The 27341-nt window shown below is 40.7% G+C and overlaps 1 protein-coding gene across 1 annotated transcript in view; it reads right to left on the reverse strand.

The window, feature by feature from the left end:
- Sh2d4b (SH2 domain containing 4B) overlaps positions 1–27341 on the reverse strand; it is an 85663-nt gene that overhangs the window by 34874 nt on the left and 23448 nt on the right. The window contains exons 4-6 of the mRNA XM_055597830.1: positions 20137–20296; positions 18139–18286; positions 4866–5013 (exon numbers count right to left, since the gene is read on the reverse strand). Coding sequence (XP_055453805.1) covers positions 4866–5013; positions 18139–18286; positions 20137–20296 — 456 coding nt within the window. The remainder of the gene's footprint in view (positions 1–4865; positions 5014–18138; positions 18287–20136; positions 20297–27341) is intronic.

Raw genomic sequence — 27341 nt, forward strand, 5'->3', positions numbered from 1 at the left:
CTGGTCCAATGAAAGGAGCTTTCTCAGACCTTACCCCCAAGTCTTCTCAGGATCCCATTGATTACCATCATCCCTCTAGCCTAGCTTCATGCCTGACAACAAGACACCCGTGTGCTGAGCAAGGACAACTGCTGGATCCTTTTAGGATCCAAGCTCTCCTCAGGCCATGTAGATAGTGTACAGATTGATTTTAGAAAGCTAAATAAGGCCCAGGGTTCTGTGAGGAACTCCACAGGAGAGGAAACCCAAATAGAGCCTAAATTAGGTATGCAAAAGTTAAGCTGAGCACTATTCAGAAGTTTTATACTGAATAAGGAACCCCGAATTGGGGTGGCCCCTGGTTTATGGTGGTTCGATTTGTGACATTTTCTTAAAAAGTAATATAAATTTAGTCTATACTGCACTTCAAATTTTTATTTTAGATCTCTTCCTGGGTTCTCTCCCTCTCCTTTTCTTTCTCTATCTCTCTCTCTGTCTCTGTCTCTGTGTATGTGTATGTGTCTCTCTCTCTGTGTATATATATGTGCGCACGCATGTGCTGATGCTGGTCGGTGACAATGAACCATTGCTTGAGCAGATCACAGCTTCTACCCCTCAGTGGGCTATGTTGTTGAGCCAGGAGGTTGTGTAGTTTCAGATTACAGTCACTATTTCAACTTCAGGCTTCAGAGACATAACTTTCTTAAAAATTTAGTTTCAACTGTGGCTATGTACAACTAACAACAAGATATCAGTAATTTTTCTGTTTGCTGAGACCAATTACCTGTTAAGAAGCATCTTAATTGAGTTTGAGGATACAGTTTGTCCTGCAGAAAAAGGACAACTTCCTGTTGGTGGTAGCCTGAGCCAACAGGAAGCAGAGAAATTGGCTGGTGCTTTGCTGGCTTTCTCGTTCTCCCTTGCTACTCAGTCAGGTACCACCCATTTTCACCATGAGTCTTCTCCCTCAGTTAATCTTCTCTGGAAAAACTCTCTCAGACTAAGCAGGAGGTGAAAAGTCACAGATGGCATAGAGGTTTCTTAATCCAACCAAGCTTTCCCACTAGAATCAACCATTGCACTTACACACCCCATGAAGGTAACAAAAGCCCTTCTTTCCTCTCTCTCTTTCTGGCCCATATTCTTTTCTGCTCCAGCCCACTTCCAGCCCAGCACCATGCTCAAAAGCTCCTCCGGGCTTAGCCTGTCCCACATCTTGAACTTTAGAATCACCATTGTTCAACCAAGAACCCAGAACCATTTCTTTTTAAGAGAGAAATGGATTGAACCAACATTGGAGGATTCCTGTGCAAGGCTTTGTGAAGTTTTCTTGGGCATCTCTTTCAGTAACCTGGCAATAAATGTGGCAATGTCATGTAGGAGGTTGATTTGGGGCTACAACCCAAACCACACAGCTAGAAGACACAGAGTGACCAAAACTCCTACTCAGGATGGCCAAACCTCATTTACATTTTAACCTCATCTGCAATAGTAATTGTCTGGGTTCTATAAATATCATTTGCTGGATCCTCTCTAAATCTCTGACCAACTAAAAGTCTCCAACTCTATAACCCTACAAGTTCACAGTGGAAGGGGATTTAAACACGCTGCCATGCCTGACCTATCAAGAGAGTTTCAGAAGCCAGAGCTCTGAGATTTGAGCTGAGCCTGGCATGATGGCATAGGCCTTTAGTTCCAGCACTCAGAGAGGCAGAGGCAGGCTATGAGTTCAAGGCCAACCTGGTCTACAAAGCAAGTCCAGGACAGCCAAGGCTACGCAGGAAAACCTGTCTGGGGAGAGATTTCAGCTAAGTACCTAACTCTCCAATCACATGATACTGAGAGCCATCTTTCCCATTTTTTCTCTCAGTTGAAGAACTTAATTTGACTGTTTTATCAAATCTTGCTATTCCTGGTAGATTAATGGCCCACTATATCTTTCAGATTAAATTAATTAAGTGCAGAATAGATTTTCTAGATTTGAATGACATGCTCAGAGTTCAGCTCATCATTCTTTAAGAAAGAGTAAAATGAAAACCTCCAATCAGGGAGCCTGAATTATCACATATTCTAAGTCTTTCAGAGGTTATTCTATATTCAGCGGCCACACAGCACATTGAGCTACAATCAGGCAGCTCTCATAGGACAAGATTTCCAGTCTCCACCCCCAGTGAAACAGCAGCCCAGGAGCTCTGCAGAAGTACCCCAGCCTTAGGTCCTCTCTTTTCATGTGGCAGAAGTAACGCCATGGAACTTGTTTGAAGTCACTCTGGTAAGTGGCCATGCTCTCCAGTCAGCGCTCCCACAGTGCTCAGCTTAACTTTTGCATGCCTAGAGAGGGTATAAATGAGAGTCCCAAGAGGGTCTGTGGCAGCTACTGCTCCCCCTGCTGTTACCCTAGCTGTTGTTGCTTCATCCTGCTGCTGTATTTGCTGTTGCTGGATTGCTGGATATCCTGATGGCAAAGATTAGATGTGCCCTTAATCAGCAGAAAGTAGACTATAGAGATCTATGCCCTTCTTCCCTTCTAACCTTCTTTCTATCCTACCTAGTGTTGGGTGTTGGAAGGGAGGTAGAGGTATAAAAACCCAATAAAATAGATTTTTTAAAAAAACTGATAGTACCTGGCATATATATATTCATATAGCAGAGGCATACTGAGAAGCAGAGGGCTATCCGGGAGAACACCTGCCTCTCAGCTCCTACTGTGGGCTCTAGTTGCAGTATCTGTAATGTACAGGTTGCAAACACCTACCCAAACCTGCTCATTTTTTCCTTGACCTAACATATTCACACACTCAAATGACCACCTGTATTAGACAAGCATGTTTACTGTTTTGCTTTTCTGATGCTTTGAGCCTAGAGGGCTGTCCCTCCCTCTCAGGGTCAGGCAACTACTAGAGGTAATAAGGACCCTGCTTTTTGTAAGAAAGCAATCTAAACAGAAGCCACTGCCTCTACTGAGGAACATTTACTGAGGCCATTACAGCTGAGCCAGCATCCATCTGACCTAGTTATCCTAGAGGCCAGACACAAACAACTGGAGCCACTGCTTGTATTTAGCAGTGCCATGGGACCATTCACATCAGCTATTCCTAACCCTGTATGTCTTGCTATTCCTGCAGCCACAATAAATGTTCCTGCCTGGGTCTTATCCTCACTCGTACGTGTCACTGACCCTGATGCTTCCTATGTGATCCTGCATTGTGTGTTACTCCTTGGTGTCTAGGAGCTATAAGTAAAGACACCTTAGGAGTCACATTTGTGCTCATGTGATATATACCTGGTCTCAGCAGCTCCTGGGCACCTGTTACAATTTCACCCTCCAGACCTGGCTCCACCTTGTTTTTCCCACTTAATTTCTTGCACCAGATACTCCCTAGAATTTTCATATTCAACATTTCTTACCCAGCAATATCCCATGGTCACTGTGCCTTTGTGCATGCTGGCCCCCTCTCTTTGGGACTGGAGACATGACTCAGTGGTTAAGATTGCTTGCTGCTCTTGAAGAGGACCAGAGATCAGTTCCCAGCATCCATGTCAGGACATTCACAGCTACCTATAATTCCAGCTTCAGGAAATCTGGCATCTTCTTCTGACCTCCACAGGTACCCATATGTGCGTATGCATACATACACATGCAAATAGAAAGATAGATAGACAGATAGACAGATAGACAGACAGACAGACAGACAGACAGACAGACAGATAGATAGATAGATAGATAGATAGATAGATAGATAGATAGATAGATAGATAGATAGATAGATATTCTCATAGTGTTCTTTGTCACAACTATTCCTAAGCAGCCACCAAAGTTCACTTCACACTACTTTTTTGGAGCCCACTAGGACACCCAGCCCTGAGTCTGTCACATTCTCCCTCAAAGCACTGATTCCATGTATTCATCTGCTTTAGTTGGAAGTACCTTCAACATAAGGTCCGTAAGTGTCCATATCTGAAGTCCCCACCAATGTGGAGGTTTAAATGAGAATGGTCCCACAGGCTCATATGTTTGAATGCTTCATCCCCAGTTAGTGGTACTTGGTCCCCAGTTAATGGTTTGAGAAGGACTGCAAAATGTGGTCTTGTTGAAGGAATTGTGTCACCAGGGGTGTGCTTTGAAGTTTCAAAAGTCCACTCCAGATCCATTCTCCATTCTCTCTCTCTCTCTCTCTCTCTCTCTCTGTGTGTGTGTGTGTGTGTGTGTGTGTGTGTGTGTGTCTGTATGTCTGTGTGTGTCTGTCTCTCTCTCTGTGTCTCTGTCTATTTCTTTCTTGGTCTCTGTCTCTCTCTCCTCTTTCTTTGTATCTGTCTCTCTCAGTCTCTGTCTCTCTGTCTCTTCTATGTCTCTCTATCTCTGTCTCTCTGTATCTCTGATCTGTCGCTCTCTGTATGTCTCTCTATCTTTGTCTGTCCTGTCTCTCTTTGCATTGTCCCCTCTTCTTCTGACTGCTTCCTGAAGGTTACAAAGCCCTCAGCCACTGCTCTAGTGCCATGCCTGTCTGCTTTCTGCCATGATGGCCACAGATTAACTCTGTGAAACTCTAAGCAAGCTCCCAATTAAATATTTTCTTTAATAAGAGTTGTCTTGGTCTTTGTGTCCTTTCACAGCAATAGAACACTAATTTAGACAACAGCATAGAGTCAGGAAGGTATTGGTAACTCAGTAAATATAATGTTTCATTCTTTAATGTAAGGTATCTCCAAGGCAGGTGCACAAGCTATTGGAGTGTCGGGTCTGTGTCCTATCAGGACCATGCACATGGGTAAAGCCTTGTGTGGTAAAGAAGAAGGATAAAATGATGGCAAAGCACATGACAGTGGGAGGAACCAGGTGGGGAAAGTGGGACAGGCCTCTAGGCTCAGGACACAGCTCAACTTACGCTGTTCTTCCCACTCACGCTCCTCTTTCTCACTGGCTTGACAGTGCAGCTGGGCCTGCTTCAGGGTCCAATAGAGTTCCTTTGCTCTCTGCTCCTCTTGGAGGCGAATCTGTTCTTCTCCTCGCCTCCTCTCTTCTTCCTCTTTCCTCTGAAAAATTATTGAAACAGAATGACATTAGAATGGGGAACTCTCTGTGGGATTCTGCAGCAGGTCAAGTTGAGCTGCCTAGACTAAAGTATCCAGCAGTGACCATTCAACTCCTGGCCCCCATACCAATGAAATGTGGTAGTCACACTTAGTAAGAAATGTATTGAAGTAAATTTGATTTGCTGATTTACAGGATAGAGGATTGAACCTAGACTCTAGATCAATGGTGATCAACCTTTCTAATGCTGAGAACCTTTGGTATAGTTCCTCGTGTTATGATGGGCCACTACCATAAAATTATTTTCATTGCTACTTTATAACTGTAATTTTGCTTCTGTTACAAATCACAATGTACATGTCTGTGTTTTTCAATGGTCTTAGGTAAGCCTTATGAAAGGGTCTTTTGACCACTAAGGGGATCATGACCCAAAGGTTGAAAAATCCTGCTCTAGAGCCTCATTATGCTAGGCAAGTGCCCAATACTGTGACATTCCAGCCAGCAATGCTTATAAACTGTAACTAAAACTTTCTACAGAGCTAAAAGGACTAAGGCATCCTCAGACTTGCTTCCAATGGAGGTGAAGAAAGATGGTCTGGTCTTTCTAAAGCCTGTCCATTTGGGCACAGGGAGATGTCTTGACCAGTCTAGATACAGTATTGACAAGACCAAAGGTCTCTGGGTTTTAAATCTCTTGTTTCTTACAAGTCCTGCCTACAGTTTCCAAAATTGTTTTGTGTATATTTTCCTACATTTGTTGACACAAAATAGCATTTATGCACCCAAAACTTACATAAGTAGCTATTTAAAAAAAATAGCTCACCAAGCCTCTTCCCCCACCCCAATGTGCTTTTGAGCCCTACATTTTACATAGGTGCTGAGAATTGTATTCAAGTCTTCCTGCTCATATGGCAAGCATGCATGGCCAGAGTCAGCCAAATTCCTAGCCCTTAATACTGTTCATTCTTGATTTACCAATTCTAAACATTAAACTCTCCCTTTGGTCTAAAATGAAACAGAGTAGGAGTATATTAGGGGGAAGAAGGGAAGGAGGGGGGCACAGGGAAGAAGGGGAGCTAGGAGGAGTGGAGGAAGAGGAAACCGCAATTGAGTTCTAGTGTATGAGAGAAGAATAAAAAATGAGAAAAAAATAAACCTCTATCTTTAATCAAAAACAAAACAACATTGTCTTGGTTGTTGTTGTTACATGACCTATTAACATTGAAATGGACAGCCATACTGCAAAGCCAAATAGGTTGCTAGTTTCATCCCTTATAATATGTTTAAACCCTTTAATACACCTCAACCTGTATGTGCTGTTTAACTCACAACTTGCCTCTCTACCAAACAACAGCTGTTTTCTTCTCACAATAATATGTTTTTATATTTGATGGCATATTAAATCCTGTAAAATATGGCAAGGAAGGAACTTTTCCTTCAAGTGTCTTTGCCATAGCTGTCTTTCCCGGTTAACAATTGCTTTACCTTAAAGTAGAATATTGAATTTTCCCAAACTCCTATCAAGTATAGTAATCTTTGTCTGAGTTAAGCCAAGTTTGAGTTCTTACAAAAACAGTACTGCTTCCTTGTTCAGAGGGACACCCTTCCCCTGATAGCCATTTTTTCTTCTTCTATGGGCTGTGCTGGCTGCTTCCAAGATACTTCTCCATCTATACTCCAGAACCCACCTCTGAACCTTCTCTGAGATAGAGAACTGTGTCACCGGTAGCTACTCTCCTTCAACAATATATTTCAGGATACCCAAAGCCACTTTCTGAGCATTGTGTGAAAATACTGCTAGGCCAGACTCACACCAACTCTTCATTAGCTGAGCATAAAACCTGATTAATTACATACATTTCTGCCTTGTCTTCCAGCACTGCTGTCGCTTTGATTGTCATATACTGCATAGGCCACTTGGTTTTCTCCCTGGAAATCTGCAGTCTCATTACCATGGGTTTTCTAAAGCATTTTCTTTTCTTTGTTCTTTTTTGTTTTTTATTTTAATTTTTTAATTGAAAATAGATTCTTCTCTCAATAAATATATCCCAAGCACAGTTTCTCCTCCCCCCACTTCTCCCAGTTCCCCCCAACCTCCTCCCACATACACTCCCCCTCCATTTTCCTTCAGAAAGGAGCAAAACATGTCCTACCAAATCAACTAAACAGCTCATGTAAGCTTACAGAGACTGAAGGAGGAGCATGGGCCTGCATGGATCTACACCAGGACCTCTGCATATATGTTATGGCTCTTAGCTTGGTGGTTTTGTGGAACTCTTAACGGTTGGAATGCATATGTCTCTGACTATTTTCCTGCTCTTGGGACTCCTGCTACTGAATTTCCTTGTACAGCCTTAATATGAGGGGTTTTGCCTTGTCTTGTTGTATCTTCTTTTGTCCTCCTTGGTTGTTGATTCTAAAGTATTTTTCAATGAAGTGCCTTGCTACGGTTTTTCTTCAGACTAATATCTCGTGTCTCTCCAGTGAAATAAATCTTCTTTCCCTGGGACAATACTCTTCTTTGATGCGTTCCCTTACTTTTCTTTTTTATAGAACTTCTATTAGACAAGCACCAGTCAGTTGAGTCAGTCTCCTAAAGACTCCATACCTTCTCTCTTGTTCCTCATGTCTTATCTTTTATTGTTCCTGGTTGAAGTCAATGACTTTATCTTCCACTTTTCATAGTGGCATATGTGATGTCTAAGCCCTTTTTCTTATTCTCTAGCTGTCTCTTTCTTGTGCTTGCATCCTGTGTTTGTTTCAGAAGTGCGACAGCCCAGCTCTCTGAAGATTGAGACCTTATTATTTCCCTCTGCTCTGGCTGAGATTTATTTTTTTTCTGTTTTGTTTTGTTGCATTTATTTGACTCGGTACCTGCATCCTAAAAAAAGAAGGCTTTCATCAGATATGCCCTCCCTGACTGGTCACAGTTAAGAGAGAAGTCAGACTTGATTGGGAAGCTAAGTATGTAGCCAGCTTCACTGAGAGACAAGGCTTCGCTCTGTGGTCTTCGCATGAGAAACCAGCCATTTCTTTGAAAGACCATCAGATGGGAGTTTCTGGAGTGCCTTTCTGTAAGACCGTAACAGAGTCTTCTATTCTTCCCATGTGGTGTCTGACCAGGAGTCAGCAGTGAACAGGCTGCAGGCAGAACTGTCCTTAAATCCCCTAGTCTGGGCCTCATGATTTATGGCAGTAGTTCTCAACCTGTTAGTTGCAACCCCTTTGGGGGCTGCATATCAGACATTTACATTATGATACAAAAAAGTAGCAAAATTACAGTTATAAAGTACCAATGATTTTTTGGTTGGGGTTACCACAACATAGGAACTGTATTAAAGAGTCACAGTATCAGGAGGGTTGGACACTACTGCTTTATGGAAATTCTTATCTTAAAATGCCTTATTTGTCAATTTCTTCCTCAAGCTGTTTCCCCAGCAGGGCTGAGAGGAACAACCCTGTTGTCCAAGGCCAGACAAAGTGCATGAGTTCTGGTTCCTGTTTATTCATCTCACATGTTCTGTACCCCTCTCCCCAGTATATGAGTGTGGATATCCGGAAGTATCCTAAACTGTGCAGACCAGCAGCTTTCAGGGTGTGCTTGAAATACTGCAATTTACAAAGCAAGAGTTTCTTATTACCTCTTTGAAGTTTATTTCATGTGCTTGTATGCATGTGTGAACGGCACATGCATGCCATGGCACTCAGGTAGAGATCACGGGACAGTTTGTGGAAGTTGGTTCTCTCCTTCAACCAGGTGGATCCCAGGGATGGGAGTAAGGTCATGGGACTTAGCAACAAGGACCCTTACTTGCTAAGCCTTCTCACCATCCCCAAGAGAACAGTTTTAACCCGAATTACTAAATCCTGATCATAAGAGGTAAGATAGGATAACATTATAACTTGTTTATGCAAGTAAACAACCATCATCATGAGGCACAAACCAATAAATAATGGTATTTGTACCAATAAATTACTACACATGTGAATATATTACTACACATGTGAATATATGGAATCATATTGGAAACATCATGCATGAGTTTATCAATCATACCAGATAGAAGCCCCTCCCTCAAGATGGTAAAAAGCGGCATTATAAGACTGATGTGTAGAATACTGACCCACCACCTAGTCACTTGTCACAAGTTTCATCCTGAAAACTTGCCACAGGAAAGGATTTCTGCCTTTGTTTCAGGCTCTAGCTCAAGCAGTTTCTCTTGTGTATGATATGCATGCAATCATAAAATAACATTCAGAACTATCTGGCCATCCTATGTTTTGAATAGCTCTACAGATGTGGAGTGTAAAACCACTTATCTTGCTCTCTACTGAAACTTTTCCTTATGTCTAGATAGCCTCTTTGCCACCACTGAACCCTGAATGCCTCTCTGACCTGTTCAGAGCCATTCTGTAGCACATACTTACTACTGTATTGTGTGAAATGTGCACTGTGTGGTTTCAGAGTTAATATTAATAATTCATATTAAAACAAAAGAACTAGTGGCCATCCAAGTGAAATAAGAATAGCCCTCCTGGAAGGAATGCATATAGTCTACAGAAACATTGTGCTCTGCTTCTTTGGCTACATACGACTATTGAAACAACTGTCCCCAAGAAATCAGAATTTTCAGGAATCTCATACTGGGACAAGGAAAAGGTTGGAGTCTGCTGCCAGACACTGAGGAACTTGCCTCCCTTCGCACAGTTCTGACAGCCTTTCAGACCATCTTACTGGAGAAAACTGGAGTAAAGACAATCAATGATGGGTCAATGATGGTGAGAATACACCTTAAATCTAAACTTCATGTCAAGGCTGTGAGGATGGAGAAAAAGCGACTCGGCTGGACCTTTTTATTTGCTCCTCTTCCCAGTGTGGCCACATCAGACAAGTCTTCCACCTCTACTTGTCACTATTACTCGTCTATTGGCCCTATTGAGACTCACAAGCCTACTGTGGATGAAATATGAAAAACTGAGTACTCACTCACTCGGAGCTTGCCTTCTGGTGGTGAGAACACTAAACAAAGAAGTTACAGTTCAAGGAACTCCACCAAGAATGAACAGTGTATATAACATTGTCTAGGAGGCTACCATAGGCCATGGGACCTACAGTATGAAGACCTGTCATAGGAGATGGCATATGGTTGAACACGCAGTCAAAGTAGAACACAGCCGAGTGAGTACAGGGGAAGAAATTTTCAGACAACAGAACTGCCTACACAGAAGCCCATGTGTCACAGTACATGTCAGCCTTTTTTAGTACAAAGTTACTCATTGGGACTGGAGCGGAAAAGTCAGAATTCTAAGGTGTGTGTGCTCCAGAAGCCTTCTGACATACAGGAGGCCTACAGTGAGTAATAAGATGCTGAGGTTAAGGGGCTCAAGTATGCATACTAACGGGGGGTGGGGGGTGATGACACATCTGAATACAGATAGATGTGACCTAGTGGTGTGACTGAAAGATAGCAGATTAAAAGGGTGTCTTAGAAAAGACTAATAACCAAATCTTGGCCGGAGTGCAGGGAATCATATGAAAGAAGGGGGAGTTAGTAAGACCTGCAGAGGACAGAAACTCCACAAGGACCAAATATATCTAGGCATAGAGGTCTTTTCTGAAACTGATTCTCCAATCAAGGACCATACATGGATATAACCTAGAACCCCTGCTCAGACGTAGCCCATAGAAGCTCAGTATCTAAGTGTATTCCCTAGTAAGGGGAACAGGGACTGTCTCTAACATGAACTCAGTAGCTGGTTCTTTGATCTCCCCCCCCCAACCCCCTGAGGGAGGAGCAACCTTGCTAGGCCACAGAGGAGGACATTGCAGCCAGTCCTGATAAGACCTGATAAACTAGGGTCAGATGGAAGGGGAGGAGTACCTCCCCTATCAGTGGACTTGGAGAGGGGCATGTTAGGAGATGAGGGAGGAAAGGTGGGATTGGAAGGGAATGAAGGAGGGGGCTACAGCTGGGATACAAAGTAAATAAACTGTAATTAATATAAAAAAGACTAATAAAGAAAGCCAAGGTTAAGATAATAATCTAGGGGCTGGGAAGATGGCTCAGTGGTTAAGAGTACTATATGCTCTCCCAAGGGACCTGGGTTCAATTCGCAGCACCCACATGGCAGCTCACAACTGTCTGTAATGCTGATTCTAAGGGATCTGACACCTTCACACTAATGCACATAAAATAAAATTAAATTCAACTTTTTTTTAAAAAGATAACCTAGAAGGAAGGATGACTCTGAACTATCAGGAAGAGGGAGCATTTAAAGCAGAGAGTAGCAAGCTGAAATGAAGCTGCTGAGACATTACAAAGATAAGAAATCTACCAGAGACAGCTGGGTGTGTCATTGGAAGTGACTAGAGATTGTGACAAGAGAAGTCTCCACAGAACAAAGAGACAGTTATCTAGACACCACAGAGAAAAAATAAGAGATAATCACAGAAAACCCATCAAGGCATCCAAGATGAGAGAAATGTGGGGTTTAGGTAACCACCAGATGGCTTCAAAGCTTTTTGGCAAAGATCTCTCAAAAACAGACATAGGAAGGGTCAATTAGATCATTATCTTTGACATGGGAAATCTTAAGGTAGTTTCTGACTGATGCAAAATCGGAAACCATGTCTCCAACTCTAATGCATAGTAAGCTGTTTAGACTAATGCTGGCACAGCCTTTTGTATTTTAGTTAATATATTTCCTTTTCCTCCCCACAGGGCTCCGTAATCTCTGACAATGGTCACCGTGTCATTCAGTCCACAAGGCTGTCAGAGCCAAGAGTCTCAGATATGAACTGTATTAATTCACTGTTACAAAGCTCCACTGGCTGTATGGCTTAAACAAGATAGTGTTTCCTCACAGTTCTAGAGGTGGCAAGTCCTAACACATATCAGCAGGGTTGGATCATTCTGAGGCTTCTCCTTGACCTGAAGGTGGCCGCCTTCCTGCTGCTTCACACTGAGTCCAATTTATTCTCCTTTGAAGGACACCAGTAATGTTGTATTCAGGACCAACCAACACTAAATATTCCATTTTTTAAAATTTATTTGTTTTTAATTCACTTTACATCCTGGTTGCTGCCCCATCTTTTCTCCCCTCCCAGTCTCCCTCTTCTTCTCTCTCCCCTTCCCTTCCCTCACCTCTTTCTCAGAAAAGGGGAGCTCCCTTTCCCATCTACCCCAGTTCATCAAGTTGCATTAGGACTGAGTCCTGAGTCCTCTTCCCCTTACATTTTAGCTAAAATTGCTTATGTAAGGACCTTGCCTTCAAATACAGTTATGTTCTGAAGTACGGGGAGTTTCAGGCTTCAGTGTGGATGAAGATGAGTGGAGAATAGGGGTGGGAAGGTGGTAGATGGCAAGTGAGTCCATAGTGAGAACACTGCACTCTAGTGAAGGTGCAAAGGGTCAGGACTGGTGTGCCGTAAATTAGCTGATTCTGTACTTGAAATTACAGTGTGAAGTTTCTTCCCCACCCAGCTGTAGGTGACCAGAGGCAGACTGTTAAACAACAGTCTTATTGTTCAGCTGTTTCTCCTCTTGAGAGTGGGACACTGCCCAGGCAGCCAGTGGTCTGGCTGCCTCTCCCAAAGGAAAATGACTGGCCATTACTGTGACAAAGGCAAATCTCTTCACAAAGATGGGGACAACAAAAGATAACAGTTTATAACTACAAATCCACAAAATTGCATCTTTCTCCTCAAGAACACACTAAAATGACTCAACTCTCCCAGCTAAAATTACCTAAGCATTCTCATTGTTGTGGCAACCATCTGACCTGTTGGGCCAGTTTGAGATCACTAAAGAAAAGTTCATCTTTTTAAGTTGAGCAGCCAAAGGCCAACCCAAACAAGAGACAGCTCCACAAATACTCACGTTCCACTGAGGAAGGACACTGCTCTGTGCTGGATGCTTAAGGCCCTCTGAGATTATTCAGTCACCCTTCTGATAACTCATCAGTAACAGCACACTGCCAAGGCTTGGGTCCCTAACACCAATAAAAGATGTCATAGAGACAAATGCTTTTTCTGGAAGGCATCAACATTTTTACTGTAGTCTTGTTCTGACAATGCCACTGTACCCTGTGAGATACTATATCCCAGAACAATAGGGCTGAAACCATGTTTTTCACTCCTTCCTCTCCAAGTCACAGGGCAGAGCCTGGAAGAGCAGGTGCTCCTTAAATGCCAAATAGATGAATGAATATTAAATACAGAAGGGATTATGATGACCCATGAGAGAAGGAAGGTGAACTAGGTCATGCTGCCCTGTTGCTGACAGCCTTGTGGAGAGCCTACAATGTTTTTAAAGATTTATTTATTTTTATTTTATGTATGTGGATGTTTTGCATATTTTTGTATAACTTGTGTTCAGTGTCTGAGAAAGCCAGAAGAGGGTGTTGGATCCCCTGGAACTAGAGTTACATATACTTGGGTTCCCAAGAAAATAAAAAATATATACATATTAGTTATTGCATTTCTACATTCAAGAATCTCTACATGTTGGAATCTTAACATAAAAATGTGCAATAGAAAGAATAAGTCACATCATTCTTTAACCTGATACATAAATTCATAGTTTGGGTTCTTTACTGGTACAAAATAAACTATTAGAAAATGAACTGCTTAACAACCACCAACCACTTCATTCACTTGGGATTCTGTAGGTTAATAAATCAGGCAGGGCTTGGCAACTCAGCTCTTCTATACTACGTAGTATCAGCTGAGGTTAGTCCTTTGGTTGAGCTCATTCCCTGGGTGGACTTGCAGAATCAGGAGGGATTCCGTACATGCTGGCTGTTTTAATACCCTCCACATTGTCACATGGGCTTGCTTTCAACAGGGTAACCTAGGGTATAGAACTATTTGTGAGCCTCTCTTCAGGAGGTGTAAGCTGAAGCTTGAGTCTTCTGCAGGCTGTGCTGAAAGGGACATGCACAGAATATACCCAAGTACCTTACACATATAAGAATGCTGTCTAAAGATGTTTAGTCTTCATTTTATCCTAGCCTAAGCTGAAAATACCCTGATTCAACAAAGAAAAAACTAGAAAATACTAAAACACAATCTGCTCATTCAAACTTAGAAATCCATTAACATGAATAAAAATTTTAAGCAATTGAGTTCTAAATTAAACAATTTATATAGATAATGGCATAACCTGTAAAAAGTAAAATAAGGAGCAACAGAGATGGCTCAAGAGTTAAAAAGGTTGGTTTGCTTGCTTGCTTCTTGCTTGCTTGCTTGCTTGCTTGCTTGCTTGCTTGCTTGCTTACTTGCTTGCTTGCTTGCTTGCTTTGTGCTTGCTTGAGACCTGGTCTTTCTCCACAACCCTGGCTGTCCTGGAACTCTCTGTGTAGCCATGCTGATCTTGAACACAAAGACCCGACTCTGTCTTCTGAGTACTGGGATTAAAGGCATATGCTACTACACCAGATAGATAAAAAGTTTACTGTTCTTACAGAAGACCTGTGTTCAGTTCCAGCAGCCCCACGGTGGTTCACAATCACCTGCAAATCCAGTCACAGGGGTTCAGATACCCTTTGGCCTTGCAGGCACCTGCATACACAGTGAACTCAGGAAAATGTACACATATACAAATAAATCAATACATTAATTAACTAATTAATTAATGGAAAATAATATGGACATGTGGGACCTTAGTAATTTTAGAAATAGTGGTATGTTTTAAACACAAAGCAAAACAGGAAATTCTGTTTGTTGCATCTTCTAGTTAGATTTTTGGGGGGAATATTTACATGTTTTGTTTAAAAAATATTTGATTTTTATACAGCTGTAATCTCAATGCTCAAGAGGGAGACTAAGATAGAAGGATTTTAAGTTTGAGGTCACCTGGGCTACACAGCAAATTTTAGGTTAGCCTGGACTATACACTGGGACTATGTCACTATGTCTTAGTAGGTGTTCATTGCGGTGAAAAGACACCATGATCAAAGAAACTCTTCTAAAGAAAATCATATAATTGGGGCTGGCTAACAGTTTCAGAGGTTCAGCTCATTATCATCATGGTGGGAAGAATGGCAGTGTGCAGGCAGGCATGGTGCTGCAGAAGTAGCTAAGAGTTCTACATCTTGATCCACAAGCAGCAAAAGGGGACTGTGTGCCACTTTGGGCATAGTTTGAGCATAGAAGAGCTCCAAGCCCACCCTACAGTAACACACTTCCTCCAACAAGGCCATACCTCCTAAGGGCGCCATTCCCTATGGCCAAGCATTCAAACACATGAGTCTATGAGTCCATACATATTCAAGCCACTCAGAATAAATAATTAGCTAAATCAACTATTTGTGAAAGAAGATTTTAATTAAAAGTTACTGATAATTGTTTCTAGTACATTCCACACATCAAAACAGCTTTCAAGGCCAATGTACAGACTCTGATAACCCCACTCTAAAAGGAAAATTGGCAAAAGGATTTGCTGCAAGCCATATTTAGTCAACCAGAAAATCTTTCCTAGACATTTCAGTATATCTTAACTATTTCCTGGAATAAAGAGCTCCACAATGAAGAGTGGTGTGTGCAAGAAAGACCACACGCACACACAAGCACACACACACACACACACCATTGACCTTCACAAGTTTGTAATAAAAAGTTAAAAAGACAAAAGAAGCTTTGGATCAAAAGAGAAATAGCACATTCCAGAAGAAGATTCCAAGATTCAGTATTTTTTAAATGTCCACTTTCATAAACACAGCTACAATTTAACACAATCCCAATAAAAATCACCATGGATTATTATTTGAAGAACAGTTAAAAAAATTTCAAAAGTTCTGCTGGTAGAAAAAAATAGGTGACATTATTAGGCAAAGAAATTTTGCAAATCATAAGTTATGGGGTTCTTATATAAATACGTATTAAAAATTAATTTAAGGCTACAATAATTGAACAATTAGTCTGGCTCAGGAACAATAAATCATGAAGGGAAAATGAAAAGATCTGGGGGCAAGTATACAGTAAAATTTTGTCAAGACAGCAGGCAAATGGGAAGGGAGAGGCCAGCCCTGTGCTGCAACACAGAGTAGCTGCAAAAAAAATGAATAAAGTCGGTACACGATGCTGTGTGACTCTCCCAAGATGGAGGAACATTCAGTACAGAGGAAAAGGGCATGAAAGGTATAAAAACAAATGTAGGTAAGCTTTCTGGGCTCAAAACACATGATAAAGAAAAAGATTGTTGAACTTGACTCCTGGACATTAAAATACAATAACCAAAACTAAGAAAAGCAACAGCTGCTGAGGAAAGTATCTCAGCTTCCTCACTATGCAACCACTGTGGAGGAAGGGCAGATGCTGTGAAAATACCGACAAGCAAAACTTAAAACATCGCTCCTTCCACAGCTGTGAGTGGAGGGATCAAGCTCATCAGACAGAAAAATGTGCAGTGAAGTCTAGCCTACACTGATGAGGCTGTATTCTCACAGTGCTCCTGACTCGTGGCAACAGCTCTTAGACTCAGAAGCATGTGTCCAGAGGCCCTGAGAGCTGTTCTTTGGCACCATAACTACTAGAAGGAGGGGCTCCTTACCCCAGCTTCTGAGGGAGGACAGATCCCCCACTTCACAAACTGCTTGGCTAAAGGAATACAGCGTCTAATTAGAAGCTGACCTGCTTCTGCTTCTAGCTTCCTCACTTCTCTAACTGCTGAGAGCAGGCTCTCCTCTGCCCTGTCCTTGAGTGCTCATTCCTGTAAATCTCCTCTACAGGCACTGTGAGGGATTTTGGCTCTCTCTCCCAAATGTCAGTAGTTAGCAGGAAGAAAAATCTATTTTGTTTCATGTTTTATTTGTGGCAAATGTTAAATATTAAACCTTATACATGCTGTATTCTCAGCCCCAAATTCTGTTGTCTTGCCTTGTCTGATATCCAGCTGTGTTTGATTTCAACAATACAGCTTGAAAAACAGTACAATGTTTAGCATGACTTTTTTTCTGCTTATTTGTATTTTTTGTTTTCTATTAAATAAATGTATTACAACTATATTATAATGAAAAATATTTTCAGGTAATTTAAGTTCCAAACCTGTTGCAGTTTCCTTTCTGTTGCTGTGATAAAATACTCTGACAAAAGCAACTCAGGGGAAAAGGAGTATTGTGTCCATCAACGTGGTGAAGTCAAGGCAGCAGAAACTTGAAAGTACTGATACTATCCAGTCAAGAGCAGAATCAAAGTCGGTATGCTTGCTCTCAGCTAACCCCCTCTTTTATACAGTCCAGGGTCCAAGCCCAGGGACTTGATGACGTTTTTTAAGCTGAGTCTTCACATATCAATTACTGTGATCAAGATGATTCCCCCACAGACAGGTCCATAAGCCCAAAATTTAGACATTCCTCATGAAGACCCCTTTTTCAGTGATTCCATATTGTATCACAATGACAATTAAACCCAACAATCATACTAGCAGAGAGCAGTGAAACTCATTTACCAATTTCAAAATCTTGTAGATTTAGTTAATAATACCAAGTGACAAGACATTCCTTGGCCAAGAAAGTACATATGTCCTCTCCATAAATTTTCATAAAAATAAAAGACTTTCCAGGTATGTGGGCACAGATCTTTAATTCCAGGACTTGAGAGGCAGAAGTGAATGAATGTCCAGGGAGTCCAAGGCTCTATAGTAAGACCTTGATACTCACCCTCCCCCCACAAAAAAAATAAAATCTGAAGTAGTCTATTCTTATTACCATTTTACCAAAATCAAGGTGATAACTCAGAAGTTTAACAAGTATCTCAAGGTCACAAATGACTTAGTAGTAGAGCTGGATATGAATTCTGGCTCATCTGGTCAGAAGTTAGTTCCTGGGGCCATATTTCACAACACTCTCAGTTTGGGACAGAGAAGGCCACTATTCTGTTCCTAACTCTGTACCCAACCACTCTCATATGTGGCCTTAGAAATTCCTTTTCCTTGTCTGGCTCTTACTTCGCTTATCTATACAAGAAGATGCATCTAATATGTGTCAAGTTCCTTCCTGCTCAGGCATGCCAGATTTCTGTCTCAAAACACATCAAAGGCCAACCAATGGCTAAGAACAAAGTCAAACCAAATGAGCTTTGTGGCAAGAGCAAGTGGCCCTCCTAGGTGCCCTGTGCAGTGGCCCACCTTGAATTCCTCATGGATGCGTTCCTCTAGGATTTTGGCAGCCTTGCGGTCCTCCATCTCCACTTTCCACTTCTCTGCCAAGATCCGAGCTTTCTCATTGGCTAAGGCATCCCGGAACTTCTTGGTGATCTCTGCTTCCTTTTGTCTCCTTCCAAGAAAGCAGCAGCAGGGGTGAGGTTGGGTGAAAAACTAGAATGCAACTTCAAGTAAAAACAAGCAGCAGTCTTCCTTTAATACACAGAACAGTAAGCACAAAAATCAACAGAACTCAAGAGGGCAAAAGATGGGAGAGATGACACTCCTAAGGAAGAGTAACCAGCAGAACCATTCTGGAAGCCCAAGAAACAAGACATGAAAATCCTATTTCTCATTCAAGTAGACAAAGATGTATGTAGCAGATGTTCAGCAGTTTTATTAAAAATGGTAAGCAACTTAAATGTCTATCAAAAATACAACTAAGTTGCTTTCCTGTGTAATAAAACACTATTTGGGAATCTTCAAACGAATTAGGATTTGAAGTGATAAGATTTGTCAAGCTGTAAATAAAAACAGTTCTTTTTTTTTTTTTTTTTTGTCTCTTAAATACTCTTCATGGTTAGCTTGAGTAATAGGTGGTGGGTGTTCTTTAATTCACTGTAGTCCTCAGTCTTGTTTACATGTTTTCACAATTTGACAACTAAGGTATCATCATTCAAACTTGATGGTAGAGGACTCTGGAGATACCATTACATGGATTTCCAAGATTGGCAAGAACAAAACAAAAAGTTAAAAGTTGTTGACAAAAGGAGTCTGATTCCTATCCTTTCTCCGAGGATAGGAGCCCCACAAGGACTAAATATATCTGGGTAAGGGTTTTTTTTTGGGAAACTGTTTCTCTAACCAAGAACCATGTATGGATATAACCTAGAACCTTTACTCGGACGAAGCTCTTGGTAGCTCAATAACCAATTGGTTTCCCATAGTTAGGGAAACAGGGACTGTCTCTGACAGGAACTCAATGGTGGGTTCTTTGACCTCCCCACCCACCATGGGAGGAGCAGTCCTGCTAGGCCACAGAGGAGGACTTTGCAGCCAGTCCTGAAAAATACATGATAAAACAGGGCCAGACGAAAGGGGAGGAGGTCCTCCCCAATCTCTGGACTTGGAAAGGGCAGGGAGAAGCTGAGGGAGGGAGGGTGGGATTGGGAGGAAATAAGGGAGTGGGATACAGCTGGGATACAAAGTTAATAAATATAAGTAATAATAATAAACAAAAAAAGGAGTCTGATTCCAAACTTCCCTGAGGGCTGAGCTGTCCTTCTACTGTGAAATCTAAATAATGTGCAGAGGAGCAACACAGAGCCAAGGTGAAGCCCTACTGCTAGATCATCCTTGTGAGAACTTTGCAAAGTGGCTGAGGCTGTAGAAATGGTTCTGTTTGATGAAGTACTTGCCATGTGAGTCCAGGAAATTAATTCAGATCCTTAGCACTCTCTTATAAATGTGGATGCAGTAATGGATGCTTATAATCCCTGCACTGGGGAGACAGAAAAAGGAAAATCCCTAAACTAACTGGCCACACAGGATCCACAAGAGACCCTGCCTCAAAAAATAGTGTGGAGAGCAACAGAAGAAGATATCTAACATTGACCTCTGGCTTTTACATACACATGCACACACACACACACACACACACACACACACACACACACACACCATGCTGCCCATACTGTCCAGATCAATGCACATTTCATGTATACAAGAAGGGGTGTTAGTTTTTAGGTTATATCACCAACAAGAGAAAACTGAGGTCTCAGATTAGCTGACTGGTGGATCTAATACTTGAACCCACAAGGTTCACTGATGGAAGACTCCAATGCCTTGGTTACTTGATCTTTATAGAACTAAACACAGCCTGCCACTGACCAGCATCTCATTTTCCCACCCATAGCTTAGATATACCTAGCGCTCCAGGCTCAACTCACCTCCCCCAGTACCCTCCCAGCCAGCACCTCTCACCAGAGCTCCTCAGCCTCTCTCTGTGCTTGCAGCCGTGCTCTCTCTGCAATCAGCTCCTCAGAGATCTCTTCGTAGGGCTTGTCTCCGGGGCCTTCACCCATGACCCACACCCAGACCTCGCCATCTTCTCCCAGCAGCCACTGGATATGTTTGTTGCTCGCTGCCTCATGGTAGAAGGAGGAACAGAGAGAGAAAAAAAAAAGAAAGAAAGAAACAACTTGTGAGCAGGCCGAGCTGGTGCATAGTGCATGCTCTATTGTCATCACACAACTCAACAGAGCATGAGCAGCCTGAATGCAAATTCAAGAAATTTCCTTATATTATCCCCTCTAGTCAGCAACAGAGCACCAAATCAGCACCTGAGCTTTCATGAGGTCCAAATGAGCAAAAATGTCAAGGGACAGTGTTATAGTTTCTGTAGGAAATGATTTGTGTTACTCCTGGACTGAAGCTGTGGCATGCCAGTGAACATTCTCTGCTCTCTTGTTTTCCTATCCACTGACTAGGAAGAAAAAAAATCAAAAATGGTAGAGTTGCAAGATGAAGCAGCCCGGAGCCTGGTGTCCCTGTGATATACATCATGCTGTAATTTGAGCAAGAAATGAGCCTTTAATACGTGCAGCCAGTGAGAGCCCTTAGTTTGCCAATAACAGCAGGCTCCACTGATAACTGTGACTAGAATAGTGATGCTCCGTGGTGACAGGGTTGCCACAGCAATAGAAACACTGCATCTGGCTTTAGCAGCTGGTGAGTGATATCCAGTAGGCCAAACAGCTGGAGATCCATGCATAGGGGAACAAAACAGCTGGTAGAAATGTCACAGACTCATGAACTTAAAAGGCATACCCTGTGTTTTCTGAATTGGGGAGCGGAAGATGAAACATTAGCAATGTATGTTGGATGAATCTGAACTATGTCATGAGAAGAAGAAACCAAGTTCAAGAAGGAATCAAGTGCTTTGCAGGTGGAATTGAAAGAGAAAGGAGAGAATACAGAAATTTGGGATTGAAAAACTTTAGGTTCCAAATTGGAAAAGATGAACTGGTTTTGGAATACCTGTGATTCCGGCATTCTGTACGTTGAGGCAGGAGGATCATGAATTCCACACTAACTGTGCAATGTGGTGAAATATTCTGTCTGTCTCTCCAACTGTCTGTCTGTCTGTCTGTCTGTCTGTCTCTCTCTCTCTCTCTCTCTCTCACTCTCACTCTCTCTCTCTCACAGCCAGTGGCACTGAATAAAACCTCCAGCCTCCAGAATATTGTGCCTGCCCATGGCTGTTTTTCCATGAGGTTGCTCCAGGCTCTGACTGAGCATGACAAGCTCATGACTGAGATGTTTGACTTCTTTTCTTGCATTCCATGGCTCTCTACAATAAAGCTCCAGGCCTCCCTTCCTCCTTTACTCAAGATAATGTGAGAAAAAAAAAATATTTATTTTAAACAGTGATAAGCATATTATGTAATAATAGAAAATGGTTTCATGAAAAAAATAACTGTATATTATAAAACAACAGAATTATCATTAGAGCACCAATCATGGAGCTGCTGCCCTGAAGGCTCAGTTACCTGCCTTTCTTCTAGATACATATCTGATAAAAAATATTATAATAATAATAATGATGATCAGAGCGAAGAAGCAATCTATAGAGGGAGAAAAAAATTCCTGCAAACCATACACCTCATTAAGAGTTAGTGCCCAAATGAATAAGAAACTCAAGCAACACAGGATCAAGCAAACAAATAATTCTGTTTTAAAATGGGCAAAGGGCTTAAACAGACACTTCTCAAAAGAATACATACAAATGGCCAACTGTGAGAGAAAACATTCAACCTGATTAATCATCAGAGAAGCTCAGGTCAAAACACTGTGGGATGTCACTCTACACCAGTTAGAAGGATGAGCAGCAAATCTATAAAGCTAAAAATCTCGGGGGTAGGGGCTAGAGAAGTGGTTCTCATGTAGGTCATGACCTCTTTGGGGGTTCAAACAACCTTTTACAGGGTTCACCTATCATATATCCTGCATGTCAGGTATGAACATTGTAATTCATTACAGCAGCAAATTTACAGTTATGAAGTAGCAAAGAAATAATTTTATGGTTGAGGGGCAGTATAGTAAACATAAAGACGTATATTAAAGAATTGCGGCATTAGGAAGGTTGAGAACCACTGGGCTGGAGAGATGGCTCGGCAGTTACTTGGTGCTTTTGCAGAGGACCTGAATTCTATTCCCATTCCCCAGATGGCAGCTCACAACCGTCTGGAACTCCAGTTTCAGGGGAACTAACACACTATTTTAGACTAATAGGCACAGCACACATGTGGTGCGCAGACATACATGCAGGCAAAACACCCATACCCATAAAGCATTTTTTTAAACAAAAGCTTGGAGGGCATAGAGATAAAGGAACATTTGTACTCTGATATAAGAATGAGAATAAATTCAGTCATTGTAGAAAACAGAACAGAAATTTCTCTGAAAACCAAAACTAAAGATGTGAATATGTACACACACATACATATGCATATGTATCCAAAAGAAATTAAGTCATTATGTCAGAGATGTCTGCACATTCATGTTCATTGAATGACATGGAATCCATCTGTGTCCACCAAGAGACAGGGACACACAAAAACAATTAAAAAAATTAAAGACTGAATAAAGAAAATATGATACATATGTATGGAGGAATACTATTTGGTATGAGAAAAGTATGAGATCGTAGCATTTTCAACCATATATGGGAACCTGGAGGAAGTGTGCCAAGTGAAAGAAGCCAGGCACAAAAACAAAACTATCATATTAGCTCACAGATATGTGGGGTGTAAAGGGGGAAAGATGTTAGAGGGATGCTGAAATAAATCCATGTCTCTCTGGTTGCATGTATGCACAGCACTAACCGGACTTATTAGGTTATTTAAAAAGACATGAAGTGAGGAGGGGATCTACTGGGAAACATAGAGAGAGTTGGAGATAAAACAGGGATAGATGATAATATTTAATTGTATACATGTATGAAATTTCAAAAATAAAAATATTTAAAGCATCTATCTCATTAGTATGTGAATTTTCTCTTCTCTTTAATAAAGGATAAAACTTTATGTATACCAAAGATTTGTTTTAAAATAGCTTTCTTTGTGATTTATTATTTTAAAAATGTGTCTTATTTTACATTTTTGTAAATCTATTTACTATGTAACCTAATTGAAAGCACAGGAGGTTCTCATATCTTCTCCTGAGCTTAAGCTTTCATGATAGATAATTTCGGTTGAAGTATATTTAAAAAAAAAAAAAAATCACATGCACTTGGTAAAAAAAAGAATGGAAAAGACTTCACAGCTTTTCCCTCAGGATGTCTTAGTTACTGTATGAAGGCTCAAATGAGTAATAGAGAATCTGTTTGTTTGTTTGTTTGTTTGTTTGTTTTAGACAAACAAAACAAAGGATCTTGCTATGCAGCCTAGGCTTGTTCTGAATTTATTCTATAGCCCCAATGGTCTTGAATGTATGCTGCTCCTCCCACCTCAGCCTCTCCAGAACTGGATTATAGTCATGTATTATCATGCCCAGCTGGTAGTAGATACTTAAAGGTTAGTTACAACACAAAATCTGCCAATAAGGCCATTAAGCCTTTTATTTTAAAAGTCATTGATTGTGATGACCTAAATATGTTACCATTTAGAGAAGTTGGGTAGGAGTGCTGTAGGAATTCTCCAAACTTGCAATTCTGAAATAAGTCTGAATTAATGAGCTTAATATTTTTATAATAATTAATTCAAAATAAAAGGTCTAAAGATTTTTTTTACAAGATTTTGTTTCTGTTTTGTTTGGGAGCGTGTGTGTTTAATAAAATAGGGCACCGAGTCTCCTGGAGCTGGGGCTCCAGGTGGTTGAGATAGGCCTGAGATGGGTGCTAGAAACCAAACCCTGCTCTTCAGACAAGCACCAAGCACTAAGCCATCTCTCCAGCCCCAAACAGTCTTTTGTTTGTTCGTTGTTACTGTTTTTGTTTATTGAGACAGAATCTCTCTGTGTATGTAGCCATGTACTCAAATTCACTGGGTAGAGCAGGCTAGCCTCAAACTCACAGAGATCTGCCTGCATCTGCCTCCCGAGCACAGGGATTAAAAGTATGCTTTTATACATGTCATGATCCCGGCCATATGGATGCAGAGATGAGAGAATCAGCATTTGAGGCCAGCCTGGCTACAGAACAAGACATGTCTTTTTTATTAATAAAACTGGTTTATATTCTACTCTGAACTGACCTTGTACTCATGCATGACTTTGGTACTTTGCTCACTGGTTCCTTGGAAAATGTTGGGTCAATGCATCAAACGGGTCATCCAAATATAGGTTTTATCTTACAGTATCAGAAAAGCTGCATTTGTAGATGCCATCACGATCTTATGGGGAAAAGGATTACACCTTGGGCAACTTGAAAGCTCTTTGTAAATAGACATTTTTTAAAAATTTTAGCCTTTTTGCTTGAAAGCAGGAATTCTATCATTTGTATAAATTTTGTCCTTACAACCTCAGGACAAGTATGATTAAAAGAAGCATAGTTTTAACTTTCTAGGTTGACCAAAATTTTCCCAGGAATCCAGGAACCACACCTTGAGAATCATTCCATAACATGGTAGATTAATTTTGTTATACTAATTGAAGGGACAGGGCTAATACCTGGGATACACAGAGAACTCCTATGAATAGCTCATAAACATATCAAAAATACTCAGCTTCATCACCAATTAAATATACAGTATGCACACAGGAATGGACTGTCATTTTGCTCCTATGATACTGGAAAGCATGGAAAGGTATAATGGTGTCAAGAGTGGAAAGAATATAGATCAATAAAAATTCTTAAAATTATCTCAAAAGAGAAGGCTCATCATAACCATTTTGAAGATAATTAGCAACATTTAATATAAAGTGTAAAGTTCCCCATTATGACTAGAAGGTAATACTTCCCAGTAACTAATCTGAGAGCTGTCTTGCATGTGTGTTCAGAGAGACCTGAACAAGATGATTCCTGGAAGCAACGCTCAAAATTTGAACAATTGAAAATGACATAAATAATATAGGAAAACTGATAAAAAATAATAGTATATTTTATGTCACCACAGTGTATGGTGAGAAAATATGTTAAACAACATAATTATATCTCTTTAAAAAATGACCCACAAAATTAAGTGCAGGTTACCATAATATGATAGAATTAACATACAGATTATGCAGCATATTGCTTATGGACACAAAACATTAAAATAAGGAATAGACATAAGCATGATACATATTGAATCTGAGTAACAGTTGAATATACTGTGAGAATCAAAGAACAAAATTATAGGCTCTAGATGCCATCAAAATGGCTTTGAAATGCATCTGAATGGTTTAATGAAAAAGTACAAACATAGACATTTGACAAAGGTATTAAAGACCGTGGAATTTATTCTATTTTTACTCTGCCTGTAGGTCCAAATTATTTTAATGAGAAATTTTTAAATATTATTTTAAAGACATACTATGTTGGTAAAAGTGCTTGCTGCCAAATCTGATGACCTGACCTGAATTTGACCCTGGAAACTCATATAGTGAAATGAGAGAACTGACTCCTACAAGTTGTCCTCTGACCTATACACACATGTGATGGTACATGTACACATACAAACACATACAAATGAATAATACTATAATAGTAAAATTTGCCACAGCCATGGGGCATTAATAAGACAGATAATAACAAGAATTGGCAAAAAAAAAAAAAAAGAGAGAAAAATAAGTCTCCTTGTAACTGCTGCTTGATATGTAAGGCTACAAGATGATTCCATTGATTCCAACCAAGAGAAATAAAAACATGTTTTCACACAGAAAACTGTACATGTGAAGCCAGGCATAGTACCATACACATGTAATTCCACCACTTGGAAGGATGAGGCAGGAGGATCCCTGTGAGTTTGAGGCTAGCCTATGCTATATATTAAAGCTCTACCTCAAAAAGAGCAACCAACCAGCCAACAGAAAACCTTGTACATAAATGTCCATAGAAGTATTGCCCACAATAGCCTAAAAAGGGCAATTAAGCCATGGGCCCATTAACAAAATAATGAGTGAACAAAGACGGTCACAGGATAGTGGGGCATACCTACACTCCCAGTAGCAGGGGTTCAAAAGGGTCATCAGATGCCAGCTTGAACTACACAGCCAGACCTCTTCTTGAAAAGAACAACAAATGTTCTGGAATCTAAAAATTTGGTGCTACCTTAAATTTCCAGCATAAAATTGGATTTTAAGATTTGGCATAATAAAAGAGCTATAATGAACAAATCTTAAAGAAGAGAAAGTTGAATGACCTATATTTACAGTTTGAAATTTACTACAAATCTGCAGTTTCAAGAAAGAAGTTTACTAGGAAGCCACAACCACTATTATGCTTATGTAAGGTAGACACATACACTGGTTAACTAGTAGACAGAATTCAGGAATAGAGCTACCCATACTTATTTGGCCAGTTGCTTTTCAACAAGAGTACCAAGACAATGAAATTTTAAAAGGATTTGTTTTCAACAAACAATACTGAGAAACTAACATTCATAGGATATATATATATATATATATATATATATATATATATATATATATATACATATATATATATATATATATATTGCCTCCCACCTTACATCACTCATGTGTCTACATTCAAGCTGTTAAGGAATTAGAACACTAGCACAGTCTGTACATTTGGGTTCTTCCCAGACAAAAGGCTTCTTGGTACTTGAAAATGCTGGAAAGCCCAAGACAGAAAACAATGGATTTAAGTGTTTTCCTCCAAAACCTAGCTGCCTGGTCAGTGTCTCTAGGAGAGCTCCTGAAAGATTTCTCATCTCCTTGATGTGTCTTCCCTGCAGTTACAAGGCACCAAGTTTCACCCCTGGTGTTTTCACCAAAGTGTATTTAATGATGCAAGAATGGGGTGGTCAGCAGTCCTAGTCAGCCTAAACGGTAGAAGGTCCCCAAGATGTAAGGCTTTCAGACAAAGAAAATCCTGGCCAATGGATCACCCTAACTGAGATATTAGCTACCATTTTGCCTAATACATCTGAATTGTTTCCTATTGCTCCCTTTCAAATCTTAAACTCTGACAGAAAGTAGAATCGCCTACACCATGGCCCTCTTTTCTCACAAACATAGACAGA

This window comes from Psammomys obesus, unplaced genomic scaffold (genome assembly GCF_907164565.1).
Source record: "Psammomys obesus unplaced genomic scaffold, mPsaObe1.curated_primary_1811, whole genome shotgun sequence".
Taxonomy (NCBI): Eukaryota; Metazoa; Chordata; class Mammalia; order Rodentia; family Muridae; genus Psammomys; species Psammomys obesus.